This window comes from Caenorhabditis elegans, chromosome I, assembly GCF_000002985.6.
Source record: "Caenorhabditis elegans chromosome I".
In the NCBI taxonomy this organism is placed as follows: Eukaryota; Metazoa; Nematoda; class Chromadorea; order Rhabditida; family Rhabditidae; genus Caenorhabditis; species Caenorhabditis elegans.
This window is the reverse complement of record NC_003279.8, coordinates 8241608-8255104: the sequence shown is the minus strand read 5'-3', so window position 1 is coordinate 8255104 and position 13497 is coordinate 8241608. Positions and strand designations below refer to the sequence as shown.

Below are 13497 nucleotides of genomic sequence, written 5' to 3'. Positions count from 1 at the left end.
ATATTATTATGTTCTCATAAAAACTAATTGGTGCTTTAAAAATCGCAATATTCGTCAATAAACCCGCCGGACTAGTTTTCTCCATTTAATTGACACTTTCTCGGGTTTTCCGATTAATTCGACGTGTGATAGTCTTCTTTTTCAGTTTTCATAGGTTATTAATTAATCAATTTTACAGATAATTATGTCAACAAGGCGTAGTTCTACAAGAGCGTATGTTTGAACTATAATTGTTTTTGACAAAATGAGTTGATTTTTCAGAGACTCCACAACAAAGCGACCAGCTTCCCCAAATAGCACGCCGAATGCTGCACTCGGGATTTTCGTTGCTGTAAGTATATATTCTTCAAAATAAAATTTAAACGAGAAAGTTTAATCGTTTTAAATATAAAATTTCAATATTGCAGATCGCTCGTCAAATTCTGTTCATCGATGCTCGAAAAGTTGCCCTCTTCTATCTGGCTTTTGTGACTGTGCTCTCTTTCATCGAGTCCCGTATTGAACTAGATTCCACGTATTATTTGGTCCAAAAGCACAGTGTTCTGAATCAATATGGAGTAAAAATGGGATGGTTTTGGACACTTGTCATCGTTGGTCCATTTATTTGGTAAGTATTCTTGAATTTTAATGACACTGATGTGAGGGATAAGTTAATGTTTCTCTCTTTTCTTGCAGAAGTTAATCAGAATCTAGTATTTTGTTATAATATGCAAATATTTTTGTTTCGAAAACCATAAAGTTTGCAGGTTCTCTTCAAAAGCTCACAATCGTCGTGATCGTGATCAACCAATCGTTGATGTGTGCCGTCTTGGAGTGGGAACCGCGTGTTGGTACTTTTCTGTGCAATTGTAAGCTTTATGCAATAATTCTTACTTAAACGAAAAAGTTTTCAGTTTCCACAAAGTTCTTGCACTAACCTCAATGTGTGACAAAGGACGTACTCTGACTCGTGCTCAGTGTTCCGAAAAAGAAGGTGTCTGGACGCCAGGATATGATATTTCAGGTCACTGCTTCTTGATGATCTACAGTATTCTGATTATCACTGAGGAGGTATAAAGAAAAAAAGGTTTCAGAAAACAATATGGGAATGTTTACAGGCGATTGCTTACCGTCATTATCAACAAGTAACTGATGCAGTTCATCAAATGGACGGTGATCGTGAAGAACATGATCGTTTGACTCGATGCATTCAATATTTCTTCGTCGCAATGTTGTTCCTTCATGCATTCTGGTTCAAGCAAATTATCATCTCCGTTCTTTATTATCATATCTTCATTGAAGAGGTAATCATATTTTGCATCTCAGAATAACAATTTGTATTCTTCAAAAATTTAATTACTCAATTTCCCTATTTTTCAGATTCTCGGAGCTGTGGCCGCTGTCGTTTGCTGGTTTGTGACCTACCGCATGCTCTATCCAGCCGGATTCTTGGCCTCCCCAATTCGCCGGACTGTGGGCAGAAAATAAATATTATCAATGTGAATATTTTCAAAATTCTAGTCCTCCTTTTGTGTGTTAATTAAAATCCTGAAATTTAAACTTTTTGTAAAATCGTCTTACATCCCCTCTATTGCCTCGTTTACTGGTTTCTCCTTTAATTAAGTAACTGTTAATGTTCTGTTTTTGTTTTATTTATATAAATTCATTATCATATATTTAAGTCTTATTCATAAAATTTACACGCGATCATTGGGTAGCAAGGCTTTTATCAGTAAATACGCGTTGTCGACCTTAAAACTGTTGAATCAATGAGAAACAAAAATTCAAGAAAATTACAAATTCACACGATATTTCAATAATTTACAGTAATCCATTTTCACTTCAATTGAATTTCTTGTTGTGTTCATACTTTCACTTTGATTCTCCCATTCAATTTCATAATTGGCTCCCCGAAGCAATATTTTTCATATCTCTGTGAAATAAATGATCTCGACACGACCGAATTATTTTAAATGAAAAAGAGTGTGCGCCTTTAAAGTGTACAGTACTTTTCTTCGACTTTTTTTTAAAATTTAAACACTTGCTATTTAATGTGAATAACAGAAGTTAGACGTTTTGAAATAGAAAACGAGAAAAATCTAAAAATTGGGAAATAGCGAAGTGGGAAAACTACTGTACACCTTAAAGGCGCACAATCGTTTTAATTTAAAATTGTTCGATCGTGTCGAGACCGGGTACCGTATTTTCGTTCCGTAAACGCAACAAAGATAACGGTCCCACTAAATAACTAACCCAATCGAAATGTTTTTGTGTAGCTTGACCACATTATCGTCGAGATCATGTGTGAAAATTATGAAAGTAATGCATCTATAGTGATATTTGGTGGGGTTTTAATTATCCAGGGAGTATACGGAAGGTAGGTTTCGGAGTTTATGATAAACAAATGTAAAAGTCACGAGTTCAGAGATACGAGGTTTTTGCAACAACCCGATGGAGATCGAGGCCAGCAATCTAATATTTTAAAACAAGAAGTACTTAAAAAGATGATAAAATAAGGCAAAAAATTAATTTCTGGAATTCGTGGACAGTGTTAGATACTGTAATAACTCTTCTTCCAATCAAGCACAGAATATCCCTTCAAGAACGCATCGCAGTCTATGTGTAAGTTAAAAATTAAAAAAATATACGATACAATATTAAAAAGAACAAAGATGAATACTTTAAAAAACCGAAGTAAAGCATGGTCACCAGACCTAGGTCCTTAGGCTTAGTTGCTTAGCTGCTAATTCGATACGATAGGTTACATGAAAATTGATCTATATGATGGATTATATATACAGGGTGCGATTAACGTTTTGAATTTTCAAAATATCCCCATCCGCATCGCTGCAGGACCTCAGAACTTTTGAGATCTCAATTTTTTGGCACGCAAGTAGGCACTCTGCGGGATTTCTACACTTTTTCTCGAGGAATCCACAAGTGTCTTACAAGTTTTTATAGTTCAAAGAATGCTCTTGGTCTAGAGATTCCTAAAAAACAAAAATCCAAAAAAGTTCTGTCATGGTATGACTGTGGCAGTACTTTGAATGACAAAGACGCCTTGAATGATACAGTCGCCAGAAAGGTGGATGTGGGCGGCGGCAGCAGTATCCAAGAAAATTAATTTTAGTACTTTTCGACACGTTTTGATCTGACTTTCAAGAATTTTTATAGAAGATTGAGCTCGGATGATTTTGTGAGTCGTTACACCTTGTGAAGACAAAAAAAAACTGAGTAAATTTCGCAAAGTTGATTTCATGAAATATTCAAAGGTTCTTGCTAGGCGCCAGTGTCGACACATAAAATTTTTATATGCTACGAAAACAATCAAAAACGCTTCTTAACTTTTTAAACTTTGGATTTAACATGAAAATCATACATCTGAAAATTATTGGCGTCCGTCGGAGGTGCGTTTGTGTTGGAGGTGCCGCGTGCCAAAACACCGTTTCGGCGACAGGGATCGTCAAATTGCCGAGGCGATAAAGATTGCACCTTATTGGGAAACATTACAAATTTTAGGTCAAATTGAAGGAAATTTATTCAGCTATCAGTATTCTATAGAAAATTGTACGTGTGAAGTGGCAGTCGCGCGAAAAAACCCATTTAAAAGAGCGCTTCACGTGTTACCATACTTTTGGCGCACCCTATATATATATATATATATATACATTTGGCCTACGGGACATTTTTCAACTGAGCAAAAGGTGTTGTACGGTTACATAAATGCCTCTAAGAGACGCTGTGTTTTATTACAATTGGGAAAAAATATCACGTAGGTTGTAAGCTGTTTAGTATAAAATGTTGCAAGCATAGCAACTTATTTAATGTAGAAAAACTTTTATGGTTTGCAATTTGACCAATTTTTGATAAATCCCTACTTCAAAAGACACTTAACCAGCTAGAAACGTTTTTCCCGATATGCTGAACATGTGCCAAAACGCATACTGTATTTATTTAAGCATTGAATTCCCTTGAACATAAAGCATGCGACCTGATTGAGGAAGGAGCACGAAATATAAATTTTATGATGACAATTTATGGTTTCCTCCCGATATTCCAGCTTGTTCCCTTTGCTGCTTCCCATCACACAGTTCTTCTTTAGATTTCTTTTATTGGATGGCTCCTCCCCTCGCTCCAAAATATTCCCCCCTAGAAAACTGGAGTCAATCTCCTCCCCAATATATTCTGCCACCCTGCTGCCCTCAATTTTTCCTGTCCTGTCATCCGGGATGAGCAATCCAACTGACAACAACTCTGCCACGTCATCGATAACACCAAATTGTGAGTTTTTGATGTTTGAAGTCTCTACAAATTTGGTAATTCAATTCACCTATTTTGTCAAATTATATCCAAATTATTTCCAAATTCGATTTGCGAGCTTTTTTGGGGCTCCACCTCCACCCCCTCTAATTGAATGGAATTTTAGTTGTTTTTTTTTCGTTTGAAAATTGGAGATTATTCATATGCTTGATTTGTCGGATATGTTCAAGAACGTTTGATTTAATTTCAAAATTTAAAAAAAAATCAAAATCTCTGTTTTTTAGATTAATGAGAAATGTTAATGAGAAATCTAGATTCGAATTTAACTGTGAAAGAGTATTAAAACTTTGTCCGTCGGGGTTCCCAACAAGCATTTTTCTTGAAATTTTAATACATCATGCAGTAGAACCTTAACGCCACATTGCAAAACACGAGCTTAAAGGTTACGTTTTCACTTTTTTTTCACTTTTCAGGGATGCATGTTTGAACTGATACTTTTAAAGTATTATCAGCATCTCAAGCTAGATCAATCAAATCTAATTTTCTTTCTCGCTCTCAAATTTCTTAAACTAAAATACTATAAAATACTCCAAGTTTTTCAATCAAAATAGTAAACTTTAACTGATATGAAGTCTTGTCAACACAACCTACCAACGCTAACAAAAGTTCTCTAATAAAATGAGTAATCCCCAAATGACCTCGAGAAGCTGCTGGAAGAAAAGTCATGTGAAAAGCATACGTTTCTTTTCCAAGGCTATCAGGTGAGATATGCGCCAAAATACGCATTCTCATTTTACATTTCTAAACAACAAATCTGAATTAAAAACATATTAGGTATTTATTTCTTTAATGAACATTCCAAAGGGATTTTATTATCCTGGATTTTGGACTGATGGTAACGATTCTTATTACTTATCAGAATAAATATCACCCAGATTCTAAATTTTGCCAGAAGAATGCGGTACACGGTCTCGATACGACCGATTTAAGCCCAAAATTTCCGGCAATCGTACCGGATTTTCTGGCAGTTTTCAGTACTGTAGTTCCCAACTCCTCGTCGTTGCGGATTAAAAAACTGACATTGAAAATGCGATTATCCGTTTCTAGAGAAAATTCTTCCGTAAAAAAGCACATAAACCCTTTTATTCGAAATTAAACCATTCATACAATAAGCCATCGTAAATTTCAGAAATCAAATGTTTCTCGAAAGCAATTATTCAACTTTTTCCTAAACTCATCTCATTTTTTTTTTCAGTTTCGGCGTTTTCCTCATTTACAACATACAAACCATCCGACTCATTTTCTTCATTTGAATCTGATTCTTCTCCATCAAAATCATCATCATCACGAAAGAATCGAGATAAGATAGCAGACAAGAAGCAACGTAGAAATCGTACAACATTCACGACATTTCAACTTCATGCTCTTGAAGCTGCATTTGATAAAACTCATTATCCAGATGTTTATGCAAGAGAAACATTGGCTGCTAAAGTTCAATTGCCAGAGGTTCGAGTTCAGGTGAGAACATATTTTTTATCTGAGAGTAGAGCAGCGAAAAATATTGAAATTTTATTATTTACTGTTAAATTAAAAACAGAATTTAATCAGTTTTCACATATCAATTTTTTAAGTTTACCAGAATAACCAACACAATTTTTTTGCAATGTACCAAAACTAGACTGACTATTTTGGCAAATCTAAAATTTCCATTTTGAGAATATTTTGGCATTCCGTCTTCAATATGAAATTTTAAAAAATTATATTGTAACATATGAATCAGTTCTGGTAAATCGCAAAAAAACGGAGGTTTCCTTGAATCTGAAAATTTACGGGTCACCAAGAACTTATTATTTTTACAATAGTGCCTCTTTGTTTTAGAACATCTTTTGCTTTAACTTTTTGCTGAAATAAAACTTATTTTTTTTTTTTAAATAGTATATATTATTCACAAGAGTAAAACTGAAAATTCACGGTCGACTAGCCAGTGTTGTTCAATATGAAAATGACTGCAGTGGAAGCTCTTGTTGTTTTTTTGGAGATTCGACTTTATTCGAAAAGCGAGAATTTGAATTGCTATCTAATAAATGGGGGGGGGGGGGGGGTTATAGAGATTAACAATTTATATTGTCAAATTTGATATTTTTTGTAATTCTCAAAATTAACAGAAAATTTGAAATACTCTGCGATTTGGTAATTAAAACATTTTCAAATTTGGATACGGTAATGTTCAATTTCGAATTTTTTTTAGTTTACGAAAAAATTTATCCAGCGTAGTAAAAGATTAACATATACATGGCACAAAAGTGAATTCACATATTTTCATTCTTTAATATAATTATGAATATAACTCCACTCGAGAGCTCATGACAATTAAAATTCGAACTATTTGCTCTTGTCCATGACCCTACTTGTCCTTTTTCCATGCAGCTGTGAAAACTGATCTCATCCGGAACAATTAGTAGTGTTAAATTGGCAGGTTAGCACTCCTGTCACACTTCCTTATGCTCTTCTGATTTTTGAGTCAAAAGGGGGACAAACAATAAACAGTAGAAGAAGAAGAAGAAGATAAGCATCTGACTAATCGACATTGTCTTCTCAAATTTCTTTTTCTTTTCCGTCACTTACATCCTACCAATTTAAGGATTACCTCGCCGAGTCTCGACACATTGTTGTCATACAAGGAAAAATATGGATGCTGGGGAGTGAAGAAGTACATTACGATGGACTTTGAAAAAATGAAAATGAAGTTCTATTTGTAAATTGGGGGGGGGGGGGGGGTGGTTATAGATTAACAATTTATATTATGAAATTTGACAATGCTCCGAAAAAATATTTTTAGACAATTCATTTAACGTATATTCTCTATAAGATATAATGATCTATAAAACACATGAAAATCATTAGATTTTTCAATATTTTCAGTCAAACAATCGGAGCTTTTTGAGTAACTTTGAGAAATAAAAAATCGGATTTCTGTTGGTTTTTCCTTTATTTCTAATTCGGTATACTTGGTGTAATTTTCCGGCGGACTGAGTTTCCCGTAAAAAGAGCGAGCGTTCATCAAGACAGTTTACACATTCTTGATGGGATTACTGTAGGTGGTGGATAAAGAAAGATGTTAGGAGGAACAAGAGAAGAAAGTAAAAACATGGCACTTTAATGGACAAGATGGGGCAAAGGGAGCATAGAGATTGACAACTTACTAATTGGTATACGGTAGATGAGGGAAATAGTGGCGGAGAAGTCGAATGGGAAAATAATAAATTGGGGAGGAACTTTATTTTAAATCAGATATTCAAAATCTACATTTGAAATTTAAGTTTTGAAAATTGAAGCCTTTGGTTTTCTAATGGATGGTGCAACTAATGGATGGTGTAACAAACTTATCATAAATGTTGCGTAAGTATGTAAGTCGCCTAGAAAATATTTTTATAAAGAATTGGCAATGGTCGGGAAGTTTACGTTAGAATTTTTGAAGCTTGAAAAAACGAAACTCTCAAACCTCCCACCTGGACGTGATTTTTTTCCACTGTAATTTCTTCCAGAGTGCAGATGGTAAAATTTTGTCAACAAAAAAAATTGTAGAAAAAATTATGGGAAACATTTGTTTAGTTAAAATCTTTTTGCGAGCTACTGTAGTTTTCGAGTTATACTTATTTGAAAAACAACAAAAAATCATCGCAAAATCAGAAACGAATATTATATTTTAAAAAATTGGGTCAATTGTTATAAACGTTAGGTAACTTTTATGTTCTGACTTTTCTGTAAATGTCCTATTCAATTCTAAATGTTTTACTTTCTTCTGTTTCAGGTATGGTTCCAAAACCGCCGAGCTAAATTTCGCCGTCAAGAGAAGCAGGATTGTCAAGGAGAGGAGAAGCATTCACTGAAAGATACAATGCCATCTTGGTTCGCTTCTTATGATAAATGCCCGTCTAATAGAGTTATCACATTTAGGTCATGGATGAGTGAGAATAAGACAGATACACCGCCAATGCTTCCTCCAGCAAATACACTTTCATCAACTCATAACAATGGAATTTCCGATGAATTCTTCAAGACTTCCGAGGGAAAAGAAGTTTATGGGTTTGTTTAAAAAAGTTTAATTTCTAGATTAAAATCAATATAAATTGGTTTTCAGGTTTCCATTCGCTGAATATGGGACTCCGGCGGACAACACGCACGTCAGCAAAACTGGAAACGTTTTTCATTTGAATTTCGAAGACAGTGATAAGAAATCAATGAAAAAAGTATGTTTCTAGTAAATAAAAAGCTTACGACTCGCCTAGAAAGTGAAGGAAATTCAGTGAAGAAAAAATATTTTTTTAAAAATTCAAGAAAACGGCTGTACGCCTTTAAGAGTACTGTAATTTAAAGCTTTCGTTGTTGCGGAATATTCGTGGATTTTTCATTCGAAAAATCATTCTTACGACTTGTTATTACGGGAACAATAAATCATGAGAATGCGTACTCGGTGCATTTTATTTGACGCTAAGAGATATCGCGCGTCAAATAAAATGCACCAAGTACGCATTCTCATGATTTATTGTTCCCGTAATAGTTTTTAATTAAAAAATTATTAATGAAAAAGGATGAAAATTTAATTAAAATGCTACAGAAACGATAGTTTGATATTACAGTACTCCTTAAAGGCACACACATGTATATATTTAACAAAAAAGCGACGCGCCGACACCAAGTACCGTATTTTTGGCTTAAAAATATCGAATTTTCGCGTCTGAATAAGCTTAATGTTTATTTTTCTGTAAAATTACTGAATGTGTATAAAATTGACCATGAATTTTTCAAATTGAACGCGTAAAAATTCCAGGAATCGCCTCAAACACCATCGACAAGTAGTCCATTCATTTCGGAATATCATCCACCATTTATCCCTTATTATATTCCAAATCAATCATTTTCCAATGCATTTAATCAATATCCAATGCCATTCCCCTATCCAATTCACTTTGAGCCACCACAACTTACTCATAGTCAGGAAAATTGTTGATTTTATATGGAAAACTATTACGAATGTTAGATTTTACTCATGTTTTTTTTTAATCTACTGATTTTATGATTTTTTCTTCAAATATCCCCCATTTCTTCAATCTTCCTTCGGCACAATAAACAGAAGTTTCCAAGGGGGCGGCGCACACCTAACACATTTTAGAGTGGCGCGCGAAACCCGTGATATGTCGGAGGCCGCAGCAACTATCGTCTAGCAGCCGGCTGTCTCATTTATTGCAGACCGGTGATGAAACTGTTCTAGGAAGTGCCGTCTTAGAAACAATGATTATGAATTGGACGCTGAGGTCACTGCAACTAAATTAATTAAAGATTGAGTATGAATTCAGAGAAGTTAATTTAACAAAGATTAGAGCTATGTTTTATTGTTTTGCTGAAAAGTTACAGATAAATCGAAGAGCAAGAAGTTTCTGAAGTATTTTCTCATGATTCAGCCAGATTATCTGTATCAGTTTGTTCTTACAATTGGAGCATCGCCACCAATGAGTTTTCAGAAATAATTTTCTAAAACATGATGAGCTTGTCATGTTATGCAAGGGAAGAAGATTGTAGCATTACAGTTCGTCGAAACGTACATTTACCTTCATGAAAGTTATGAAAACTCTGAATGGTTAAAATACAAATATAACAAATAATATTCAAACCACAAGAAGAAAAATCATTAATTTCTTGAAATTCTAAGCCACATACACCCATCGGTTATTGCTATGTGAAATAACACTCGATAAAGGGAAGGTGTATCGCCGAAAAATTGAGAAAAAAGTAGACGGATAGGGGATCCTTTCCAAGCGAAAAACTGGCTATTATGCAACACGCAGATCTACTTTTTTTGAGCTTTTTGGATACGTATATAATGGCAACGATTTTTACGAATAGACATCATCCAACGATGACAACATCTGGACAATTGGTTGCTGGTACTGCCGTTGCACTCTGCGGAGTTGCTATTGTTCCAGGTAAATTCATTTTTAAGTCATTCTGCTCACGAAATGTCTCAATTTTCAGCTATTTTTGCCGCACTGTTTGTCCTTCACGACATTAATTCCTTCCAATCAGGAGTATATGAGGATCTTGCTGAATTCAAAACTCTTGCTGAAGATGCTTGGACTACAATGGTTCCACGTGAAGATGCTGTTCAACCATTCGAGACCTTCCTTAAAAGATTCAGAAGAGGATATGGAGATGCTGGAGTTGCTGGATCTGCATCCGGTTCTTCTGGTTGCAATTGTGGACCACAACCAAAGGATTGTCCAGCTGGACCACCAGGACCACCAGGAAATCCTGGAACCCCAGGAGATGATGGACCAGCTGGAAGAGCTGGAAATCCAGGAAGTGACTCAACTGAAGGGGATCGTATGGCTGACTTCAATAAGGATGTGAAGTGCCCAGCTGGACCACCAGGACCACCAGGACCAAATGGATTCCCAGGACATCCAGGACCAGATGGAGATTTTGGAGTTGATGGAACAAATGGAAAAGATGGAGAACCAGGACCAGATGGACCAGAAGGAGATGAAGGAACTCCAGGACTTCCAGGACCACCAGGAGAGGACGGACCAGTTGGACAGAACGGAACTCGTGGACAAGGACAACCAGGACCAGTTGGTGCACCAGGAGCTCCAGGAGGACCAGGAAGAGATGGAGAACCAGGAGAGAATGGACAAGATGGACAACAAGGACCAGAAGGGCCAGCTGGAGCTGATGGACAACCAGGACATCCAGGACCAGACGGACCATCAGGGGATGTTGGAGAGGTTGGAGCTCCAGGAGCTGATGCTGCCTATTGTCCATGTCCACCAAGATCCGCTGAGATGGCTGCAACTGGATCATCCGACTCCCAACCAGCGTCTTATGAAGCTCCAGCTCCAGCAGCAACAAAGGGATATGATTCTCCAGCTCCAGCAGCACCAAAGGGATATGATGCTCCAGCTCCAACTGCTCCACATCCACCACCACCAGCTCCAGTTGCTCCACCAAAGCTTCACGATTATGAATCGCCAGCTCCAGTTGCTGATGCTCATGATGCTGCTCCAGCTGCCCAGCCATATAAGAGAAGAAAGGTGGCCAGAGCTCATATGGTTTAATTTATGGAATTTTTATAAATGTCAAGAATTTATTTTTACATTAATAAATTATTTATTGCAGTTTTCCAAGCATATTAGCACAATTTCTGAAATCTGGATTGGTTGTAGATATTTCTAGTCAAATGCTGCAGAATGTGGCTACTCTAAGAAAGTATCGTCTTTTCTAGCAAAACATTGCAGTAAATTCATATTCAATTTTATTCAAAACGGAAATATCAGAGATTCCAGCTGTAATTCTTCTCTATCCCTAAGCCAAACGTCTCTTGAACAAGACTTTAAGCTTGGCCACAGCCGCACCAGTCATAATCTTCTCTTTTCCACCATAACCAGCAGATGCCTTCTCAATAGTCAAATCCAAATTTCCGAGAACTTCCAGACCCTTATCATCTTTCAAAATACATGGAGCCGAGTTGCCGATGTGTACAGTAGTCCATCCACTAGATTTTCCCTCAGAAAGAGGCATCCATTTGTATTCCAATCCCATACAAGAAGCCTCCGGGACTGTCAGCAACTGCATTGAACCAACTTCTGGACCAGCATTCTCTTGATTATTCTTTCCAAAATGAGCCATGGTCTTTCCGGCAGAACTAGGATATGAACGTCCAAAAACTGGGTCTCCGTGTTTGTACCAAAGCGCCACATATTGCATATGTGGTCCCGTCTCCGTATTGAGAGCACGACCATCAGCTGGAACAGCGTTGGATGGGAAGTTGTCACCGTAGCGAAGATCGTACCAGAGATCATCATAAACCTGAAAAAGAATATGCATTGATAGTCATAGCTAGGTGTCCGCCTACGTACCTACTCTACGTGCCTACTTTACGTGCCTACTATTACGGCTGCCTACTTGCCTGTCTAGAGGTTAAATCAGATTAAATCTCATTTTGGCATTCTTATTTCTGCGACTAATCCACCACGTGCATGCTTCCTTTTACTCATGATTTCTTCATGTATGCCTACGTGCCTACGTCATGCTTACTACGCCGATGCCGGATCATCCGGTTCGGTCTGGTTTTCCACCCTGCACTGGTTAAAGTTTAAGCTCACCTTGAGACCAGTTGGTGGAGGTCTAAGATTACGGAAGATTGTCATGAAATTGGCAGTAGCACCGCCTTCGTATTTCTCGGTGGTCCCAGCGTTGGAGAACAAAGCAACTTCGGTATTCAAATCCAGAAAACCAAGCTTATCAGTTCCATCCTTCAGTTTAGCTAAGACTGGAACCGAGTTTCCACATCTACAATTGTTGAAATAACGAGTTTTCCTAGAAGATTTTGAAGGTTACCTGACAATTTCACGAATACCCTCATTATTCTCATGACGTTGTTTCAACGGGAGCCATTCATACCAATATCCAAGAGAATTGTAGTCTCCCTTGTACTGAAGAATTTGAATCTGTCCACCCAAATCCAGTTTTCCTTTCAACTCCGCTTTGTTGTATGGGAACGAACATTCGACAACCCCGTCATTGTTCCAAGCACGTCCATGAATTGGTTTTCCATGTTTATACCACAATGCCACGTATTGGTTGTTCTGGTTTGGAACACGAACAGGAGCTTCAGGAAATGGTGATCCGATTGGTTGGAATGCCCAAGAGTCTTCTTTTGCAACTGGCATCTTGGATGTTCGGGAATAAATTTTTATGAAGAGTGAACTTTCCAAAAAGTTTATCATCTAATGAAATCTTAGGTTCACGTTTAAAAAAATATCATACAATATTCAATAGTGCTTGTCAAGGATAAATTAATTTTAATAATCAATACATTTTTTGTTGAGAAAATTCGCAGCTTCAAAGTACCAAACACAAGTATTTAAATGATTTTTAGATTTCAAACTGGTTGGGTCAAGCTAGCAACCCGTTAAATTACTTACTGATGACATTTCACTGCAGAATGTTGAGTGACGAATTTACAATTTCAACAGGTTAACTTTTTATCTGAAATATTCTCAACTAATTTTTTGACTGCTTTCAGAGGTCCTAAAATTGTTCCAAAATCCATTGTTGCAGACTTTTGATGATTCAAACGGCGTGAAACATTCATCTTTTGTAGAAGACAAAGTTTTGAAAGTAGTTTTTCAGACCTTCCCCAACATCATGAAATCATTTTCATCTTTAAACTTTAGATTGGCGCCAGTTATTCGGCAGATT

General features: G+C 36.5%; 4 protein-coding genes and 1 non-coding gene across 7 annotated transcripts; 4 read left to right on the top strand and 1 right to left on the bottom strand.

Annotated features, from left to right (window-relative positions):
• Positions 1-178: 178 nt before the first annotated feature.
• Positions 179-1649, top strand: fitm-2 (Acyl-coenzyme A diphosphatase FITM2). The gene is made up of 7 exons (NM_001026694.7): positions 179-213; positions 262-331; positions 408-607; positions 747-848; positions 894-1050; positions 1098-1283; positions 1360-1649. The coding sequence occupies exons 1-7, from the start codon at positions 185-187 to the stop codon at positions 1465-1467; spliced, it is 852 nt and encodes a 283-aa protein (NP_001021865.1). The 5' UTR covers positions 179-184; the 3' UTR covers positions 1468-1649.
• A 2507-nt stretch (positions 1650-4156) lies between these two features.
• On the top strand, positions 4157-9600 carry ceh-8 (the record flags this gene model as incomplete). 3 transcript variants are annotated; one of them, NM_059845.4, is made up of 6 exons in its annotated part: positions 4157-4260; positions 5495-5757; positions 8051-8148; positions 8197-8325; positions 8381-8489; positions 9071-9600. In NM_059845.4, the coding sequence occupies 6 exons, from the start codon at positions 4209-4211 to the stop codon at positions 9248-9250; spliced, it is 831 nt and encodes a 276-aa protein (NP_492246.2). The 3 variants fall into 3 exon arrangements, with proteins under 3 accessions (NP_492246.2, NP_001305205.1, NP_001305206.1); NM_001318276.4 differs by lacking the exon at positions 4157-4260 and adding an exon at positions 5055-5134 and having other exon boundaries at positions 9071-9383; NM_001318277.3 differs by lacking the exons at positions 4157-4260; positions 5495-5757 and having other exon boundaries at positions 8138-8148; positions 9071-9250.
• Positions 9483-9558, top strand: ZK265.11. Its single transcript, NR_050298.1, has one exon. It is a non-coding gene; the product is annotated as an Unclassified non-coding RNA ZK265.11 (non-coding RNA).
• Positions 9601-10141: 541 nt separating the features above from the next.
• On the top strand, positions 10142-11411 carry col-63 (Nematode cuticle collagen N-terminal domain-containing protein). Its single transcript, NM_059844.8, has 2 exons — positions 10142-10223; positions 10273-11411. The coding sequence occupies exons 1-2, from the start codon at positions 10157-10159 to the stop codon at positions 11349-11351; spliced, it is 1146 nt and encodes a 381-aa protein (NP_492245.1). The 5' UTR covers positions 10142-10156; the 3' UTR covers positions 11352-11411.
• A 121-nt stretch (positions 11412-11532) lies between these two features.
• On the bottom strand, positions 11533-12971 carry nsph-2 (Nematode Specific Peptide family). Its single transcript, NM_059843.6, has 3 exons — positions 12634-12971; positions 12399-12585; positions 11533-12102 (listed from the first exon to the last, which is right to left on the bottom strand). The coding sequence occupies exons 1-3, from the start codon at positions 12963-12965 to the stop codon at positions 11599-11601; spliced, it is 1023 nt and encodes a 340-aa protein (NP_492244.1). The 5' UTR covers positions 12966-12971; the 3' UTR covers positions 11533-11598.
• Between the last annotated feature and the right edge of the window lie 526 nt (positions 12972-13497).